Source organism: Balaenoptera physalus (assembly GCF_965194825.1).
Source record: "Balaenoptera physalus genome assembly, chromosome: 8".
NCBI classification, from domain to species: domain Eukaryota; kingdom Metazoa; phylum Chordata; class Mammalia; order Artiodactyla; family Balaenopteridae; genus Balaenoptera; species Balaenoptera physalus.
Window position 1 is genome coordinate 124,719,408 of NC_138887.1, and position 15,952 is coordinate 124,735,359.

Sequence of the window (15,952 nt, forward strand, 5' to 3'; positions counted from 1 at the left end):
CAGAGCCGGCGCTTTTCCTCGGCTGCAAGTTTCCTGTTCCTCCCGCGCTGACGCTGGCTGGCGCTCCCGCTTGGCAGCCCCGAAGCAGGCGAGGAAAGCGATGGAGGGAGGGGAGCCTGGGGGGCGCGCGGGGCAAGAAGGAAGACGAGCGAGGCGCCGGGCGTGCCGCTGGAAAGGCAGCCACGGCCCAGGGGAGGCGAGGGTATGCGGGGCGGCCGCAGGGGGCTGGCCGGGAGCTCGCAGGTGGACAGGCTCTGGGACGGTGCGGGTCGGCGGGGGTGGTCGAGGTGAGCGGGAAGACGGAGCCGAGCGCCGCGGGCGCCGGGCAAGGGCACTGACCCCACAGCAGGGTGGGCCCTCCCCAGGGGTTTTAGGGGCGTTCCAGGGCCTCCCTCACAAGCCGAGAACCTGTGCTTCCCGAGGAGGTCAAAGGACTTACTTCGCTGTTCAGAAAGCAGTAGAGGACCGCCACCACCAGGCCCTGCAAGCGAGAAGGGCGGTGGGTCAGAGGGCACTCACACCCACCCCTCCCCGGGGATGCCCAGCCCCTCCCCACGCACCTGGAAGGAGCCGATGCACAGCTCGAACAGTATCTGGTATTTGGAGGAGATCCCGATGGGGAGCACGGCGAACACCACATAGTGGACCCCAAAGAGAGGCACGAGCAGCAGGGTGGACTTGGCGAGCCTCCTGCGCCGAAGAGCAAGGGCCTGAGCTGCCGAGGGGACCCGGCGGCCGCGTGCTGGCCAGCCCAGGGGCCCCTAAGTTCAACACCACCTGCTCCATTACGTGCAGAGTGTGCACACGCGATGATGACTGCCGCTTTGCCTCATAAAGCAGCAAAGCTCTTACAAGAAATCCTGACGAGTTTGCCAAGGATGACGTTGGTTTGAGCAGGTTCGACGGCCCCGTGTGCCACTGGTTTTAATAGCAGAGACCCATCCCCAGCATTTGGAGCACGGGGGCAAGTTTTACTTTCAGATCAAAAGAGCAGATGCAGGGGCTTCCCTGGTGGCGCAGTGGTTGGGAGTCTGCCTGCCAATGCAGGGGACACGGGTTCGAGCCCTGGTCTGGGAAGATCCCACATGCCGCGGAGCAACTGGGCCCGTGAGCCACAACTACTGAGCCTGCGCGTCTGGAGCCTGTGCTCCGCAACAAGAGAGGCTGCGATAGTGAGAGGCCCGCGCATCGCGATGAAGAGTGGCCCCCGCTTGCCGCAACTGGAGAAAGCCCTCGCACAGAAACGAAGACCCAACACAGCCATAAATAAAAAAAAAAAAAAAAAAAAAGCAGACGCAGCAGGGGTGGCCCCCTGAGCACAAGCGTGACAAGAAGTGTTCCCACAGACGGCTGTTTATAGGTCCTGGCAGGCGACCCTGCTCCGGATCGCAGAGGGTCTGAGGAATCGGGGAACCTGGACCAGATCTAATTTCTCTGCCTATCAAAGAGCTCTTACCCTCCCTAATCAAAGAGCAGATTTTCTTTTCACTGCATTGGTGTTGAAAATAAAATAGTTGACCTCAATCCTCCCCCCAGCCCCTTCGAAGCCCCTCCCGCTCCCCGAGCAGGTACAGGTCACATTCTTTTGAGTCAGGGCTTCTCAGGCCCCACCTGCACCAGAACCACCTGGAGGTCATGTTAAAACGCAGACCTGAGAATTTGCTTTCCTCTCAGGTGCCCAGAGATGCTGGGGCTGCTGTCTGGAACCCCACTTTGAGGACCACTTCCGTAAACCACTTCTGACTCTCACGGCCGCACGTGAGAATCATCTGGGGGGGCTTGTCAACCTCTTCAAGTCCAGGCTGCCCCTCATCCAATTAAATCAGGCCTCTGCAGGTGGCCCAGCATCTTCCCAGGTGACTCAACCTGGCCCTATGTGAGGCAGCAAGCCCACCATGTTCTGAGGATCTGGAGCATTGGGATCACCAGGGGGCTGGTCAGGATGCAGGGGCGTGGCCCCCAGGCGGTACGTGTGCACGTCCAGGCCCCTGGGTGACCCCAGCAACCAGCAGCCGCTCCAGCGACCAGCCTCATCCTGGCAACTCTGAGCTGTGGGGACTGAGGCGGGAGGCACCTCCGTGCTCCTCCCCCACCGTCTCTGCTTGGTGGACCCCAGCCCACACTTGGAAAAGAGTCACCATTTTCTTTCCATATTTTTGAGGCACTGTGGCATTTACAACAAGAAGATTTCCTCTGTACTGGGCGATCTGCACAAACTCTGAGGCCCAGCCGCCCTGCACCAGATGTGAGCATGACCTGGGCCTTGGGGGGCAGGGAAGGCCTCACTGACCACCCAGCCGCTGCCACGTGCAGCTTTGAACATTTGACTTTCTAACACCCATGGTGCACTTGCTGCCTTCACCACCTTGGGTCTCTGTCAGCCCAGTGAGTGAAGGCTGGGATTCTGCAGGGAGCTGCCCTTTAGTTAAATGGTAGAGAGAACCTGCCTGGATTCTCATTATTGATCCATCTGGAATTTGCTGTTGTGCTAGTCTCTAGCAAAGGGATTTAGAAGCTGGACCCCTGGGGCCCTGTGCCTGGAGACCTGCCACTACTGTTACGAGACAGATACACAGAAAAGATGTGCTCTGCCTTTCTGTTATCCTGGAAAAAGAATAGATTCTATCATCCCCACTTTATTTTGTTTCCAAAATGAAAGCATCCATCTCTAAGATCCACTTAGGAACACTCCCAGAGAGCCCAAAGGAAAGGTCAGCGTGGCCCTGAATAAGACGTGCAGACACTGAAAGTCCAGTTTGAAGGGCAGCCTGAGCTGCAGGCATGGGGTGAGTCCAGGAACCAGCCCGGCTTCTCACCTGAGCAGTAAAAATGCTACTTGGAAGGTCTGGCTGAAACCACTTTATCCTTTGTGGTCTGACGTGGAATCCTACCTCTAGGCCTGACCTCTAATGTGGGCTGGGCAGAGACTGTCACACCTCAGGGCACAGTTATATGTATGTTTACCAAACTCTATCACAACACTTACTGGTGACGGCCACTAAATGTCTTTTGAATATTAACTCTATCAATCCTTATAACCTTGTGACAATTATTATTATTATTATTTCCACTTCACAGGTGAGGAAACCGAGGCAGAGCAGTGCAGTTACCCCCCCCAGGCCTCCAGCTGGTACATAACCCAGCATTGGGCTGCTGACCCCAGGGGATGCCACCTGTCTGTCTCCCCAGGTCCACCCTGCTGTCTAAAGGAGGGGAGGGAAGGAGACAGCTGAGGGGGGGCCCACCCTGCAGGGGCAGTCAGGTAACCCGCCCAGGGTCACGCAGCTTCTGCAGCTGCAAGTCCAACCCCAATCTGCCTGCACCCAAGGCTCCTATCAGCTGGACCAACCACTCTACACTAAACTACCTTTATTTTATACTCGAGTTGTGGGCTTTATCTTTTCTTTATAAATTCTTGATAGAAATTTATATGATCTTCAAGTTCCTTTATAGAGTTCTCAGATCCTTATGAATTAGCTGGACGATTGTGAGTGATTTACTTAACTTCTGTTCTCTTTCCCATGAGGGAGATGACGATAACCATCTTCATGTTACCGTTCAGGCAACAAACATCAATTGAGTTATTAAGTACAAGGGCCGACATGAGGTGTCCCCTGGACCCTGTGGTCTGACGGGGAAGAAAGAATTAAATACAAAATACAAACAATGTGTGGCCAAGGAGAAAAAAGTCAGATTACAAAACAGGAGAGTGGGCAGAACACTTCAATAAGCAGCTCTCTAGAGGACATCCACGCTGGAATGAAGGAGAGGAACCGGCCTGAATAATTGCCATGGCAACGCTGGCCCTTGGACAAGACAGGCCATCCCCGGGGGTCCCTGTAGAGTGGCCAAGAGCACACTCCTGCGACTAAAGGGGAAAAGCTGGGGTCACCTGCAGGGTCCTCGCACCCCCGTTTTTCTGCTCTCCACACACACACTCAAAGTTTCCAGGCTGCCTGAGGGTGGTGCGGGCGGCTCAGAGCTGGAGCTAAACAAATACTCACTTGTACTGTGACTGGTCATTGCCGCCGACATCTGGGGATGTCAGCTTCTGCAGTAAAATTCGTATAATACTAACAAAAAGGATGAAATTGACCTGCAAAAAAAGAGACGACACGTTTGTGTGTGAAGTCCCCCTGCAAGGGAGGTGGTGTGGCCGGGACGTGTGTGGCTCAGCCCCACCCTAAACGGGGCTCCAGGCACCGCTGTTTCAGAGGCACCAGGGCCCTGCCCCCCCTAGTTCTGCTCTTCCCTGCCCCGCCCCCCTGAGTCAGAGCCAGTGTCTCTCTGCCGCATCACATACGTTCTGACCCCAGGCTGCGGCAGCTGAGTTGAGAAAATTAACTTTGAAACATGAAATCCACAGGTGGAAATCCAGTTCTGCTCTAAGGCAGCACACCTGGGGGACCTAACTGTGACCACCCCCCCACCCCGAGGTTCCCCTGGAGGACTGTTTCTTTCTCGCCCTCCGCTTCACTGAGACTTCGTCCTGAAGGTGGGCCAAGCCCACCATGCAAGAGCTCAGCCTCAGGGTACTTGTCTCAGAAGACCTAGTAGAACGGGCCATTTATATTTACTCCCAGACAGCGGCCTCGCCCTCTGCCCAAGTGTACAACCCGGCAGGCAACTCACGTTTCAATACAGAAATGACTTACTATAATAGAAATTAAAATCGGTGTTCGTATAACCCACCAGGGAACGCTGTGGTCATTGGTATCCCAGCAACTGTTGCAAAGAGAGAAGGAAAATCACGTTACCACCAGTTCCATCTGCAAACCAAGCACAGGAGGATCAGCACGCTGCAGACTCACCCCTTACACGGGGGCTTGCCAAACAGAGCGCCCCCCGACCGTGAGCCCTCTCACTCACGCGGCGTGTTCGGTGGTCCCTCCTAACTGCCACGCGCTCTCTCCAGCAGGAAGCTGGGGTGGGCGGCTTGTAAAATGCCTCAGGCTCACTCCATTACCCACACCCCTTCCCGGCAGGGGCACAGACCCACCCTCGTCCTGGATCCTAGCTGGTTCTGACAGCAGGATGTGGAGTCCTTGGAACCCAGCGTACGCTGTCTAGACCCACGGCCCTGGCTGCCCCTGCAGGTGCCTGTGGCGTGAGTGAGCCAGGCTGACGCCAGGAGAACTGCCCCAAGTGCCAGGGACAGAAACGCACCAAATCAACTGGGACTCTGTGAGCTCCCAGCTTTGGGTGGTTTGTTACTGGTAGTGGACAACTGGTAGACCCTGGGGTCCTGCATGAGGCACAGCACCTGTGGTGGGAGCTCTTGGTGCTTGAGTCTGGGCCACGGTCTGGCTCATTGTGCACACAAAGCAGAAGTGCTCTGGGCCCTGGCCCAACCGCACGACCTCAGAGAGCTGTGCCCCAGCTGGCCGTCTCAACCCGGCCTCCTCGCTGGGCTGCTCCGTCTCTGCCTGGTTGACCCCAACCTCAGCTCCGCTGCCAGGCCCAGCTCAGCCCCACCTGTCCCTTGGCTCTTCTCCAAGCACTCCAACCCGAGTTCCTCCCCATGAAGTTCAACGTCCTCCCCCTCGGTGTCCAAAGGCTGCCTTCGACCAGATACGAAGCTTCTCTCTGGTTTCCCGAGACCAGTGATGCCAGGACCTCAGTCAGTGCTGCTTGATCTCTCTTTACGGGCACAGCACTCACCCTGTGTCTTCTAGTGAGAGCCTGGCCGCAGTCCACGCACCTGTGCAGACGGTGGGGATGCCTGCAGAAAGACACCTGGTGACCACAACCCCGCGCTGGTTACTTGGACCAGCCCGGCAGGGGCACACGTGGGAGCTTTCACTAGCCTGATGGTCAAGGACAAGGGCTTTCTGATGAAAAGATTAAGTGGAAACTCTTCATAAATACATACAGGCTTATGCTCATGCCTTACTAAGCAGTGAAGATAATTGAGTATGTGTTTGAAGGCTTCACGGTCCTGAAACGCATCTCTGTGTTTCTGGGTGTCGGTATCAACGTGCTGGAGAGGCTGTGTTCAGACTTGGCAATGACCTGAAGAGGAGTCCCTCTCTGTGAAGGTGGGGGTCCCGCAGCTGATGCAGAGCCCTGCTGATGGGCACGTTAGTGGGACCTCATGATGGACGGTCTCCCTGCTCCTTCTCCTCCCAGGCCCCTTCCTTCTGACTTGCCCACCATCAGGGTTCGCCCCAGGAATGAGAGTCAGAGCAGTTTTACATCAGGTCCCGGTTCCCAGAAACACTAAGCTGTTGGCTCTAGAAAAGCTCTTCCTACAGGGGCGGCACAGCACTTTTCTGAGCTGAAAGCATCTGCATTTATAGGTCAGAGAGGACAGGAATCAGGAACCTGGTGGGTTTGGGGGTGGCAGTGGGCTGTCGGGGGAGTCCTTACCCCATCCGATCAGGAGATAGGCCACAAAACGCCGGCGGGGGGAGAAGATGGCCACCAGGAGGGTGTGGAGGTACAGCGCCTCCACCAGGAGCCAGTAGAAGTTGGCCATGATGCAGTACTGGAAGAGGACCAGGCTCAGCTTGCAGCCCACCTGGATGCCACAGACAGAGTGACAGAGCACACTGCGTTTGGATGAGGACCTTCCGGGCAGGCAGCCTGCTCCAGGTCCCAACGCGAGCCCGTGCTGCACGAGGCGCATGGATACCCAACACAGAGGCGCTGCCTGGAGACGTGTGCCTGTTCCGGTGAGGCCCTGGAACCCGCTGGAGGGTAGCCAGATGCACACAGTGTCCCTGAGGGTGACATGTAACTTTGAGAGTGACCATGTGGGGCCTGGCACGCTTGGCTGACCTCACTCTCCTTCCTCCTGACCCTCTCCTCCTGCATCTCCCTCTCCTCCTGCATCTCCCTCTCTTCCTGCATCCCCCTCTCCATCCTGCATCTCCCTCTCCTGCATCCCCCTCTCCTCCTGCATCCCCCTCTCCTCCTGCATCTCCCTCTCCTCCTGCATCCCCCTCTCCTGCTGCATCCCCCTCTCCTCCTGCATCCCCCTCTCCTCCTGCATCTCCCTCTCCTCCTGCATCCCCCTCTCCTCCTGCATCCCCCTCTCCTCCTGCATCTCCCTCTCCTCCTGCATCCCCCCTCCTCCTGCATCCCCCTCTCCATCCTGCATCTCCCTCTCCTCCTGCATCCCCCTCTCCTCCTGCATCTCCCTCTCCTCCTGCATCCCCCTCTCCTCCTGCATCTCCCTCTCCATCCTGCATCTCCCTCTCCTCCTGCATTCCCCTCTCCATCCTGCATCTCCCTCTCCTCCTGCATCCCCCTCTCCTCCTGCATCCCCCTCTCCTCCCTCCATCCTCATCCTCCCTGCTTCCCCCCTCCTCCCTGCATCTCCCTCTCCATCCTGCATCCTTACCCTCCACTCACTCCCACTTTTCCTCCTCTGTTCTTCCTCACTGTGCACTCTTAATAAGAGATGAAAAAATAAAGGAATGAACAAGAGAAACTCACCAAATAAATTATTTCCCCAGGAGTTTTGAAAGGGAAAAATTATGTATTACATAAAATAAATACATTTTTAATCTCTCAGACCTTCATATAAGTAAACATATCAGGTATTTCCACGTCATGAGCAAACATGAAATTGAGGCTTTAAATCACTAACCTTATATAAATGAGCTAAAAAAAAGAACAGTACTTTTATTTCTATTCTTCTATATCTTTGCAGCCGCCTCCCCTAATATGTGTATGTGAATGGATGGGGTGGATGTACTTATATATATGTGGATATACTCATACACGTGTACGGGGTGGACAGAGTTGCAGGAAATGCATGGCAGGCTTTCAAGCTGGTTCCCCGGGGTTGTGAGGAGCTTTAACTCACAGCGGCTCCATCCTCTCCAGGACGCTCCACCCCCTTCCCTCGCACCAGGTCTCTCTTGCCTAAGTGGAGCGTGGTTCCTTCTCTTTCTAAGGTGGTTACGGTTTACTGATGCTGAGGGCGGGGAGGGGGTCTGCATGTGGAGGCGGCCCACTGGACATCGGGGCTAGGCTGCCGTAAGTGGAAAGACGCACGTAACAACACTGCTGTGGAGACAGGAGAAGCAACCCAAGACCTCGTTGGAGCAGTGACAGAGGCGTGTGCTGGGTGTCGAGGAGGAAGAGGTCCACACCCACGGGTGGAGGGAATCTGTGGTGAGCCCTGCTGGCCGGTGCAGCAGGGCACGTCCTACACACGCAGCACCCGTGGCATCTCCGCCTTTGGAAAGCTGTCTAGCACTACTTGTTGCAATTTAAACACATGTGGCCTTTGGTCCCTCCAGTCTCTCTCCAGAGCCGCCTGACCGAGGTGAGAGCGCTCGTGCACGAAGATACACGTACACTGACGCTTGTGGGGAACAGAAGATATAAAAACAGGGTGTGCCTGTTATTGGTGGGACGGTCGCACAGATGTCACACCTGCACGCTAGATTCAAAGCAGACCCTGAGACACCGCTAGACTCAGAGGATTTCCCAGATATCCTGTTGGAGGAGGAAAGAGGACACAGTGTGTTTAAGATGATTCCAATTCCATTTTCTTGATAAAATGTTTAAACGCCATGTCTGCATTTCTTTCCTGTTGCTCATCCACCATCAACACACTCTGAGGACAGGAGGCTTTGGGGGTTGACGGGCTGTCGGCTGACCCCATCTTCTTTAGCGTGGAGAGGCCGATGGCCATGCGGCCGGGACAGTGCCCCGCACAGACCCCAGCAGGGTCTCAGCCAGCCCCGTCCCCTGTCTCGGAGCCTCCATCACTGCTCACGGCCAGATGTCCAGGGGGCCGATCTCCATTGTCCGTGGGGGTCCTGAAGGTCAGCTTCAGGCGGTCCTCTGGTCGCTCATTTTCTCTAGACTGGAGCACGGTTTCCACAGGTTTAGATGAAATCCAGACCAACAAGTGCAGAGAACGAGGCGCCTACACATGTGCGGGCTGGCTTTGGTGGGGACGGAGGCAGGGGTTCTGTCTCCTGGTCCACGTTTTGATCCAATAAAGACACTGGCTTCTTTGAGGCCCAACTCCTTGAAAAGGACGAGAAAACAGCACCTACCACCAGGGTTGTCAAAGGCAAAATCCGGTGTCACACCTGGAAATACGTGTCCTCTCAGGCTCTACGGGGACAGATGGTATTTCCCTGAGTGCTGGGGAGACTTACAGCCTCTGTAGGTGCTGGCTAAGAGCAGGTCAGCAGGACATTTTATTTAAACGTGTGACGATGACAGCTGCGGGACTGGGGACGTGGGCCTTGGTGTCTCTGTGGGTCTGACGCCTGGAGCCCTCACTGCGCAGCAAGCAGCAGAGGTGATGGCCGTGGTGACGTCCACGTGTGCAGTTTCACTCGTCCTGTGTCCACAGCTGCTCCACACCCGAGGACAGGGGCTCCCCCAGCACCACGCAAAGCCCCTTCCTTTGCAGCCGTCTTTCCAGGGATGGAGCCAAACTCGTGATGGGACAGAGTCTGAAGGGTGTGTGTGCGCCTGGGTCTGTGCACCTGGGTCTCTGTGTGAGCGTACGTATGCCTGCGTGTTTTGGCGTGCCTGTGTACCTCTGTGTGCATGTGTTCTGCGTGTGTGTGCACCTGTGCACCTGTGTGTGTTGATGGGCTCTTCTCACTTCCCCTTCTCCTGCCCCCTCTGCCATTCTGACCTGGGCTGAGGGCCTACATGGCAGCTCAGTGGGCCCAGGACCCTCTGCAACGTGCAGACCCCCAGCCCAGCCTGCAGCCCTTGTCTCTGGCTCTCCGCCTCCCCCCAGCCCACCCGGAACAGCAAGCACAGCCTGGTCAGCATTCAGCTTTGGGCCGGGTGCATCCCTGTTCAGATGCTTCAGCCTCACTGCAGAGCCCAGGGCCTCCGAGTTTACCCCTAGGCAGGTGGGACTCAGGGCAGGGACACCCAGGCCCCTGTTACTGCCCGTCCCTCAGCCAGATCCTCCGTCTACACAGCAGGAGGAGGTTGAGAGCACTGCTCCAGGTCAAGGGCCTGCTGTCTGTGGGTCCGCCAGGGTTACTACATCCTTTAATGAAGAGCTAAGTAAGGAGGGCTGCTTCGAGCAGAGCTTCGAGACACACAGAGACGGGACCGAAGGCTCCTCAGCGGGAGGAGAGCCAGGCATCCGTGCTCCAGGCCTCGGGTGCACCCTCAGCTGTGCAGCGGACGCTCGATCTAGGGACGAGAGCCCAGGGGCCGCACTCCCACCTGCGGCTGGGACTTGCCAGGTGGAGGATCTTGTTGCTAATTTCATTATTATATTCAGTCCACGTGCCTCCTGGTCAAGATTATCCCAGGAGTATATTGATATTTATTGCACCTGCAGACCTAAGAAGCAGCTGAAGTTCTTCGGTGTGATAAAGGCTTTACTACGTTAAAACGACATTGACTCAAATCTGCTCAGTCCAGAGCAACGGTGCCAGCACATGAATCCATCTGCTTGGGATGCGGGTGGAGAACAGCATTCCGGCTAGTGTGGAAGAGCTGTGACCAGGACTAGGGTGATGGGTAGAACCCAGGTGGAGGGTGCGATTGGGTGTCGGAACACTGGGTAGAAGGACTTGATCTCAGAGGAGCTCAATATAAACGCACTAAACTGAACTACGCCCTAAAGGCCCACTAATGTCCACCGCAAGCCAAGCCTGCTAACAGTTAAGGTGATTCATCCTCGTGCAAAGAGGTGGGCCCGCGGGTCACGGGCGCTCACTGCGCTCCCAGCACGTGCTGCGGGGACGCACTCACCGCGCAGGTGATTTCCGCCCAGCAGTCGGGGGAAGCATCTACTGCTCAGAATCCCGGGCATTTGCGGAGAAAACGGCGTCGTGCGTGCCCACCTGTGCCAGGATCGTCCGGCTCGAGCTGCCGCTGGTGTTTCGGGGCAGCGGCCTCCTGGGAGGCCGGCTCTGCCTGGGGTCAGCACTCTGGCCGTGACCTCCCACCGGGCAGTGCCCATGTGCCCACCTTGTGTCGCCGGCCACCGTGGGCCTGCTCCGAGCTCAGGCCCGCTCCCTCGCCCTGACGGGGACCACCGGCTCTGGGACTTCTTCCCGATGCCAAGTGGGGATGGAGCAAAGGGATGGGCGGTGGGGAGGGAGGCCGGTGGGGCTGGAGTTCACACAGGCACCCGCCCCCCATAAGAGGACCCCGCCCACAGGGATAGCCTTACCCAGGAGGACGGCTGGTCGGGGCAGTGCAGAGTCCCTGAGCTGGAGTACAGAACGTCGTCCTTGACCAACACCGAGATGGCTCGCAGGATGAAGGAGAGGAACAGGTTCAGGTGGATGTAGTTCCTGGTGCAGTGCAGCTTCCTGCGGAGGGGGAGGCGGTGGTGGGAGGGGAGAGGGGAGTAGAATGGCAAGGAGAGGGTGATGGGGGAGGGGGGAGGTGTGGATGGGGACAGAGGGGAATTGGAGGGGAATTGGAGGGGGACGGGAAGGGGGAGGAGATAGATAATCAAACGCTGATTTCGGGCACACTTTGATAGTTGCCTGTGTGGCTTTAATCTTAAGGCTTCTTTTTTATGGAAGTTAATCATTTATTTAACTATTTCTTATTGTATATTTAAGATGTTTACAGCTTTGCATTATGATAAATATTTTTGTGCATAAACCTTTTCCCTTATTTCTGACTTAGTGCCTTAGATCAGTCCTAGAAACAGGATTTCAGCATAAAAGTATAAAGCAAAGCCGTGCTGAGTCGAGCCTGCAGTGGCATGCCCCCACTTCACAGATGTGCAGACCACCCATCTTTGCAGCAAATTTCCGGCAAGACCCACATCAAAGGACCTGTCTCTGAACTTAACTTTATGTGATATTTTGCTTCTCTAAAAAATGCTCAGAACATTTTGTTTATAGTTATTTTACAACACTTAAATTCTGCTTTGGAGAAGACTTAATTGGATATTTGCTTTAACTCTGACTTTTAATCGTTTGGAGTCTTTAAGAAACAAGCTGTTCCACACAGATGCACTTCCAACATTGTTAAACATTAACTCTTTAGGTTTAAGTAAAGTTTAAAAATTTTGAAGAACATTAAAAAATGTATACTAAAATAGACTACCACCTGTGGCTACGAAGAGAAGCTTATCTGACTTCCCTCCCACTAAGGGGTCAATGTGATTTAAAAAGTTGCCTACGAGCTTTGGAGAGCAGTGGAAGCAGCTAGGACTTGAAGGACAGGGCCCTGGTGAGGAGGGAGGCACCGAGGCTCTTTGGGCACCCACCTCCTCCTGTCTCCTGGGCTGTTGGTTAACCCATGTCTCAGGGCACAGCAGCCAATTAGACAGCAGGGGCCCAGAGCTTATAACATCGTCACTGGACGGAATGGACAGCAAAGGAAGTTAAGGGCTTTCAAGTTAACAGACTCCAGGAGCAATGATTCTGGAGAAAAGGAAAACACAGAGAGCCCAAAATTCAGCAGGCAGTTATCTACTGAGGTTTTCCTTTCCTTTTTCCATTTCCTAAGGTGTTCACGTGCTGGATGAGTAGGAAGATTCCCAGGTTTTCATCTGAAACCCCTAAAAGGCTATGATGTAGGAATAATGACAAACCAGCCTTCACAGAGCCTGAAATACGGCCTCAAGTCAACTCAATCCTTGCCTGGCTCAGGCTGGTCTGCCCATCTTTCTAGAAAAATTAAATCCTCTCTGTAGTACGAGATCACCTAAAGTCTCTACAATTTAATTATATGTAATTTCAATAAATTAATAAGTATGCTAGAAACAGTACCAAGGGATCAAATACAATTAAAAAGGAAAAAACAAAAACAAAAATAAACAGAGAATAGAAGGAGATCCAGACACTGGCATTGTAAGACATGGACTGTAAAATTACTCTGATTAATATATCCAAGAAAATTGGTGACGATATGGAGAACCTTATTAGAGGATGGAATTAATTGTAAAAATCAAATGGAAAATTGAAAACTTAAAAAATAACCCTGAAATTAAGAATTAAATAGCTGGGTCTAACATTAGATTAGACACTATAAATCAGAGTATTATAAGTTGGAAAACAGATCAGTAGAATATGTCTAGATGAAAGTAGAGAGAAACAAAATAATGTAAAATATAAAGAAACAATAGGAAATATATGGGAAATGATGAAAATGTTAAACATACGTGAAAATGGAGTTTCAGAAGGAGAAGAGAGAGAATAAGGTAGAAGCAATATTTGAAGAGCTACTAGCCAAGAATTTTTGAAATTGATAAAATACAATAACAGATTAAAGAAATTCCACTGACTCCAAGAAGGAGGATTACAAAGAAAACCACACTAAAGCCCATGATAGTATAACTGCTAAAAACCAAAGACAAGGAAAAAAGTCTTCAAAGCACCCAGAGGAAGACTCAGCCTTCAGTGGAATAATGGTGAGACTGGCAGCTGACTTTTTCAGAAGAACTAATGATGTGCATCTTTAATGTGAGGAAAGAAAATAACTGCCAACAAAGAATTCAATACTCTCAAAAATATCCTCAAAAATGAAGGCAAAATTAAGATGATTTCAGGCAATCAAAAATCATGAAAATTCACTCCTGGGAGGCCTGTGCTGAAGGAAACACTAAAGGGAGATCTTCAGGCAGGAAGAAAATGATCCTGGATGGAAACATGAAAATTTAAGAAGGAATGAAGAGCACCAGGACAGACAGACAGACAGGCAACTCTAAATAAACACTGACTTTCAAACAACAACAGTACTCATGCCTTGTGGTACTTATAAAATGCTGTGAAGTCTTGAGTTGACTGGGAAGCAGTAAAAATAGTAAATGGAGGTTAACACCTATGAGACAAGGATGCGTGTTGTTAATATGGGGTGAAAACCAGAAGAAGAATAATAGAATATATAACTAACAATCTGAAAGGGGAAAATTGGAATAATAAAAATACTTGACAATTTAAAAAAGAAACACGAAGTGAGTGCAGGAGCAATGAAGCAGCTGAGACAACTGAAAGAAAAGAGACAGAAGGTGGATTGAAACTCCAAGTTGTCAGTAACTAGTCTAAATGTGAGTGTAAAATACTGTATGTAAAAATAAAAATAGACTGGAAATAAAAAGCAAATCTCAATTAAATGGAGCTTGTAAAAAAAATAAATGGAGCTTGTAAAACACTCAAATTAAATATAAAACAGGGAAGTTCAAAGTAAAGGCACAGAAAACAATACATCTTGCAAATATCAAATAAAAGAAAGCTAATATAACTACATTAATATAAAAGTAGATTTTTTTTAAGTCAAGGGACATTACTAAACATGGACAGTTTCCTAGGAAAATAAAACATTAAATGGGTATGCCCCTAATAACATAACCTTAAAATATATAAAGCAAACAGTGAAAGAAATAAAAGAAGAAATAGACAAGTCCACAATTATAGTTGGAAATTTTAATACATGTCTGTCAGTAACTGATAGAACAAGTAGTTAAAACAAATAGTAAAATTTAGAATATTTAAATAACATGATTGACAAAATTATGTAAATGACAAATGTAGCATACAAACCAATAACTGTGGAAATTATATTGTCTTCAAATGAAAATTAAACTTTTACTAAAATAGACCACATTCTGAGTCATAAATCAAGTCTCAACAAATTTTAGAGGATTTAATTCATGTGGTATGCTCTCCGATTACCATGAATTCAGCGAGATTACCATGAATTAAGCCACAATCCAACTTGTTATTAATTTTCTATTCAGCTTGGAAATTAATCTATAGTCTTCTATAGCCTATGAGTTAAAAAATAATAAAAAAAAGAGTTTAGAAAAATTAGAACTCAATGATAATGGAAAACACATATTTAAACTTAAAAGATGGAACTAAAGCAGGTCTGAGAGGGAAATGTGTAGGTATAAATAAATGCATTTTAAACAAAGGAAGGCTGAACATACACCTAACTTAAGAAGCTAGAAAAAGCATACCAAATCGAAACCAGAGAACGAAGAAGGAAGGAAATAATAAAGATAAGAGCACAAGTCAGTAAATTAATAAATAAGCATACAGGAGAGAAAATTAAAGTCAAAAGTTGGTTCTTGGAAAACACTGATAAAACTGATAAAGCTTTATACAGTAAGATTCATCAAGATACAAAGAAGGAAAATAAAAATTACCAATACCAGGAATGAAAAAGTAGATATAAGTATAACTCTTACATACGTGAAAAATATAATAAGAGATATAGAAATGTAGATGAAATGAATAGATTCCTTGAAAAATACAACTTATAACTAACATAAGGAGAGACAGAGAATATGAATTGTCATATGTCTGTTTCAAAAACTTGAACCTAAAAAGAAAATTCTTCCCACATGACAACTCTCCGCCCAGATGGCTTCACTGGTGAATTCCACAAACGCTACGGAAGAAATAGCACCTTATCTAACGCACACTATTCCACAGAATAGGAAAGGGGGGCTATTTCTTATTCACCTTATTGGACCAGTGCAACTGTCATATCAAAGCGTATTTTACGAGAAAGGAAAATTATATCAAATTCATGAATGGAGACACAAAAATCCTCAACAAGACATTCATAAACTAAACCCAGTTATATAGTAAAAGGATAATATATCACAACCAACTAGGGTTAATTTTAGGAATGAAAGGTAGATTTAATATCAGAAAATCTACCTATGTATTTTTTCACATTAAATGAACAAATGATAAAAACCATCTGCTCATCTCAATATACACAGAAAAATCATGATAAATTCAGCACCCATTCATGATTAAAAACTCAGAAAACTGGGAATTGAAAGGAATGCTCTTAATCTGGTAAAGAGTATCTTCAAAGTATCTGCAGCAAACGTCATGCTTACAAGTGAAATATTGAGAACTTTCACTCTGAGCTCAAAAATAAGAAAACGTGGTCCTCTATCATCACTTCTATTCATACTGTGCTTCACAAAAACATGAGTTGCATATAAGAAGAATCCAGATGAATTTACAGAATAATTATAAAATTCATAAATAAATTTGGCAAGTCTGCTGAAGCAAGA

The 15,952-nt window shown here is 50.3% G+C and overlaps 1 protein-coding gene across 1 annotated transcript in view; it reads right to left on the reverse strand.

Annotated features, from left to right (window-relative positions):
- Positions 1-15,952, reverse strand: part of VIPR2 (vasoactive intestinal peptide receptor 2) — a 78,675-nt gene that overhangs the window by 2,079 nt on the left and 60,644 nt on the right. The window contains exons 6-12 of the mRNA XM_082473377.1: positions 11,126-11,267; positions 6,370-6,520; positions 5,662-5,722; positions 4,656-4,725; positions 4,005-4,096; positions 561-690; positions 440-481 (exon numbers count right to left, since the gene is read on the reverse strand). Of these exons, the coding sequence (XP_082329503.1) occupies positions 440-481; positions 561-690; positions 4,005-4,096; positions 4,656-4,725; positions 5,662-5,722; positions 6,370-6,520; positions 11,126-11,267 (688 nt within the window). The remainder of the gene's footprint in view (positions 1-439; positions 482-560; positions 691-4,004; positions 4,097-4,655; positions 4,726-5,661; positions 5,723-6,369; positions 6,521-11,125; positions 11,268-15,952) is intronic.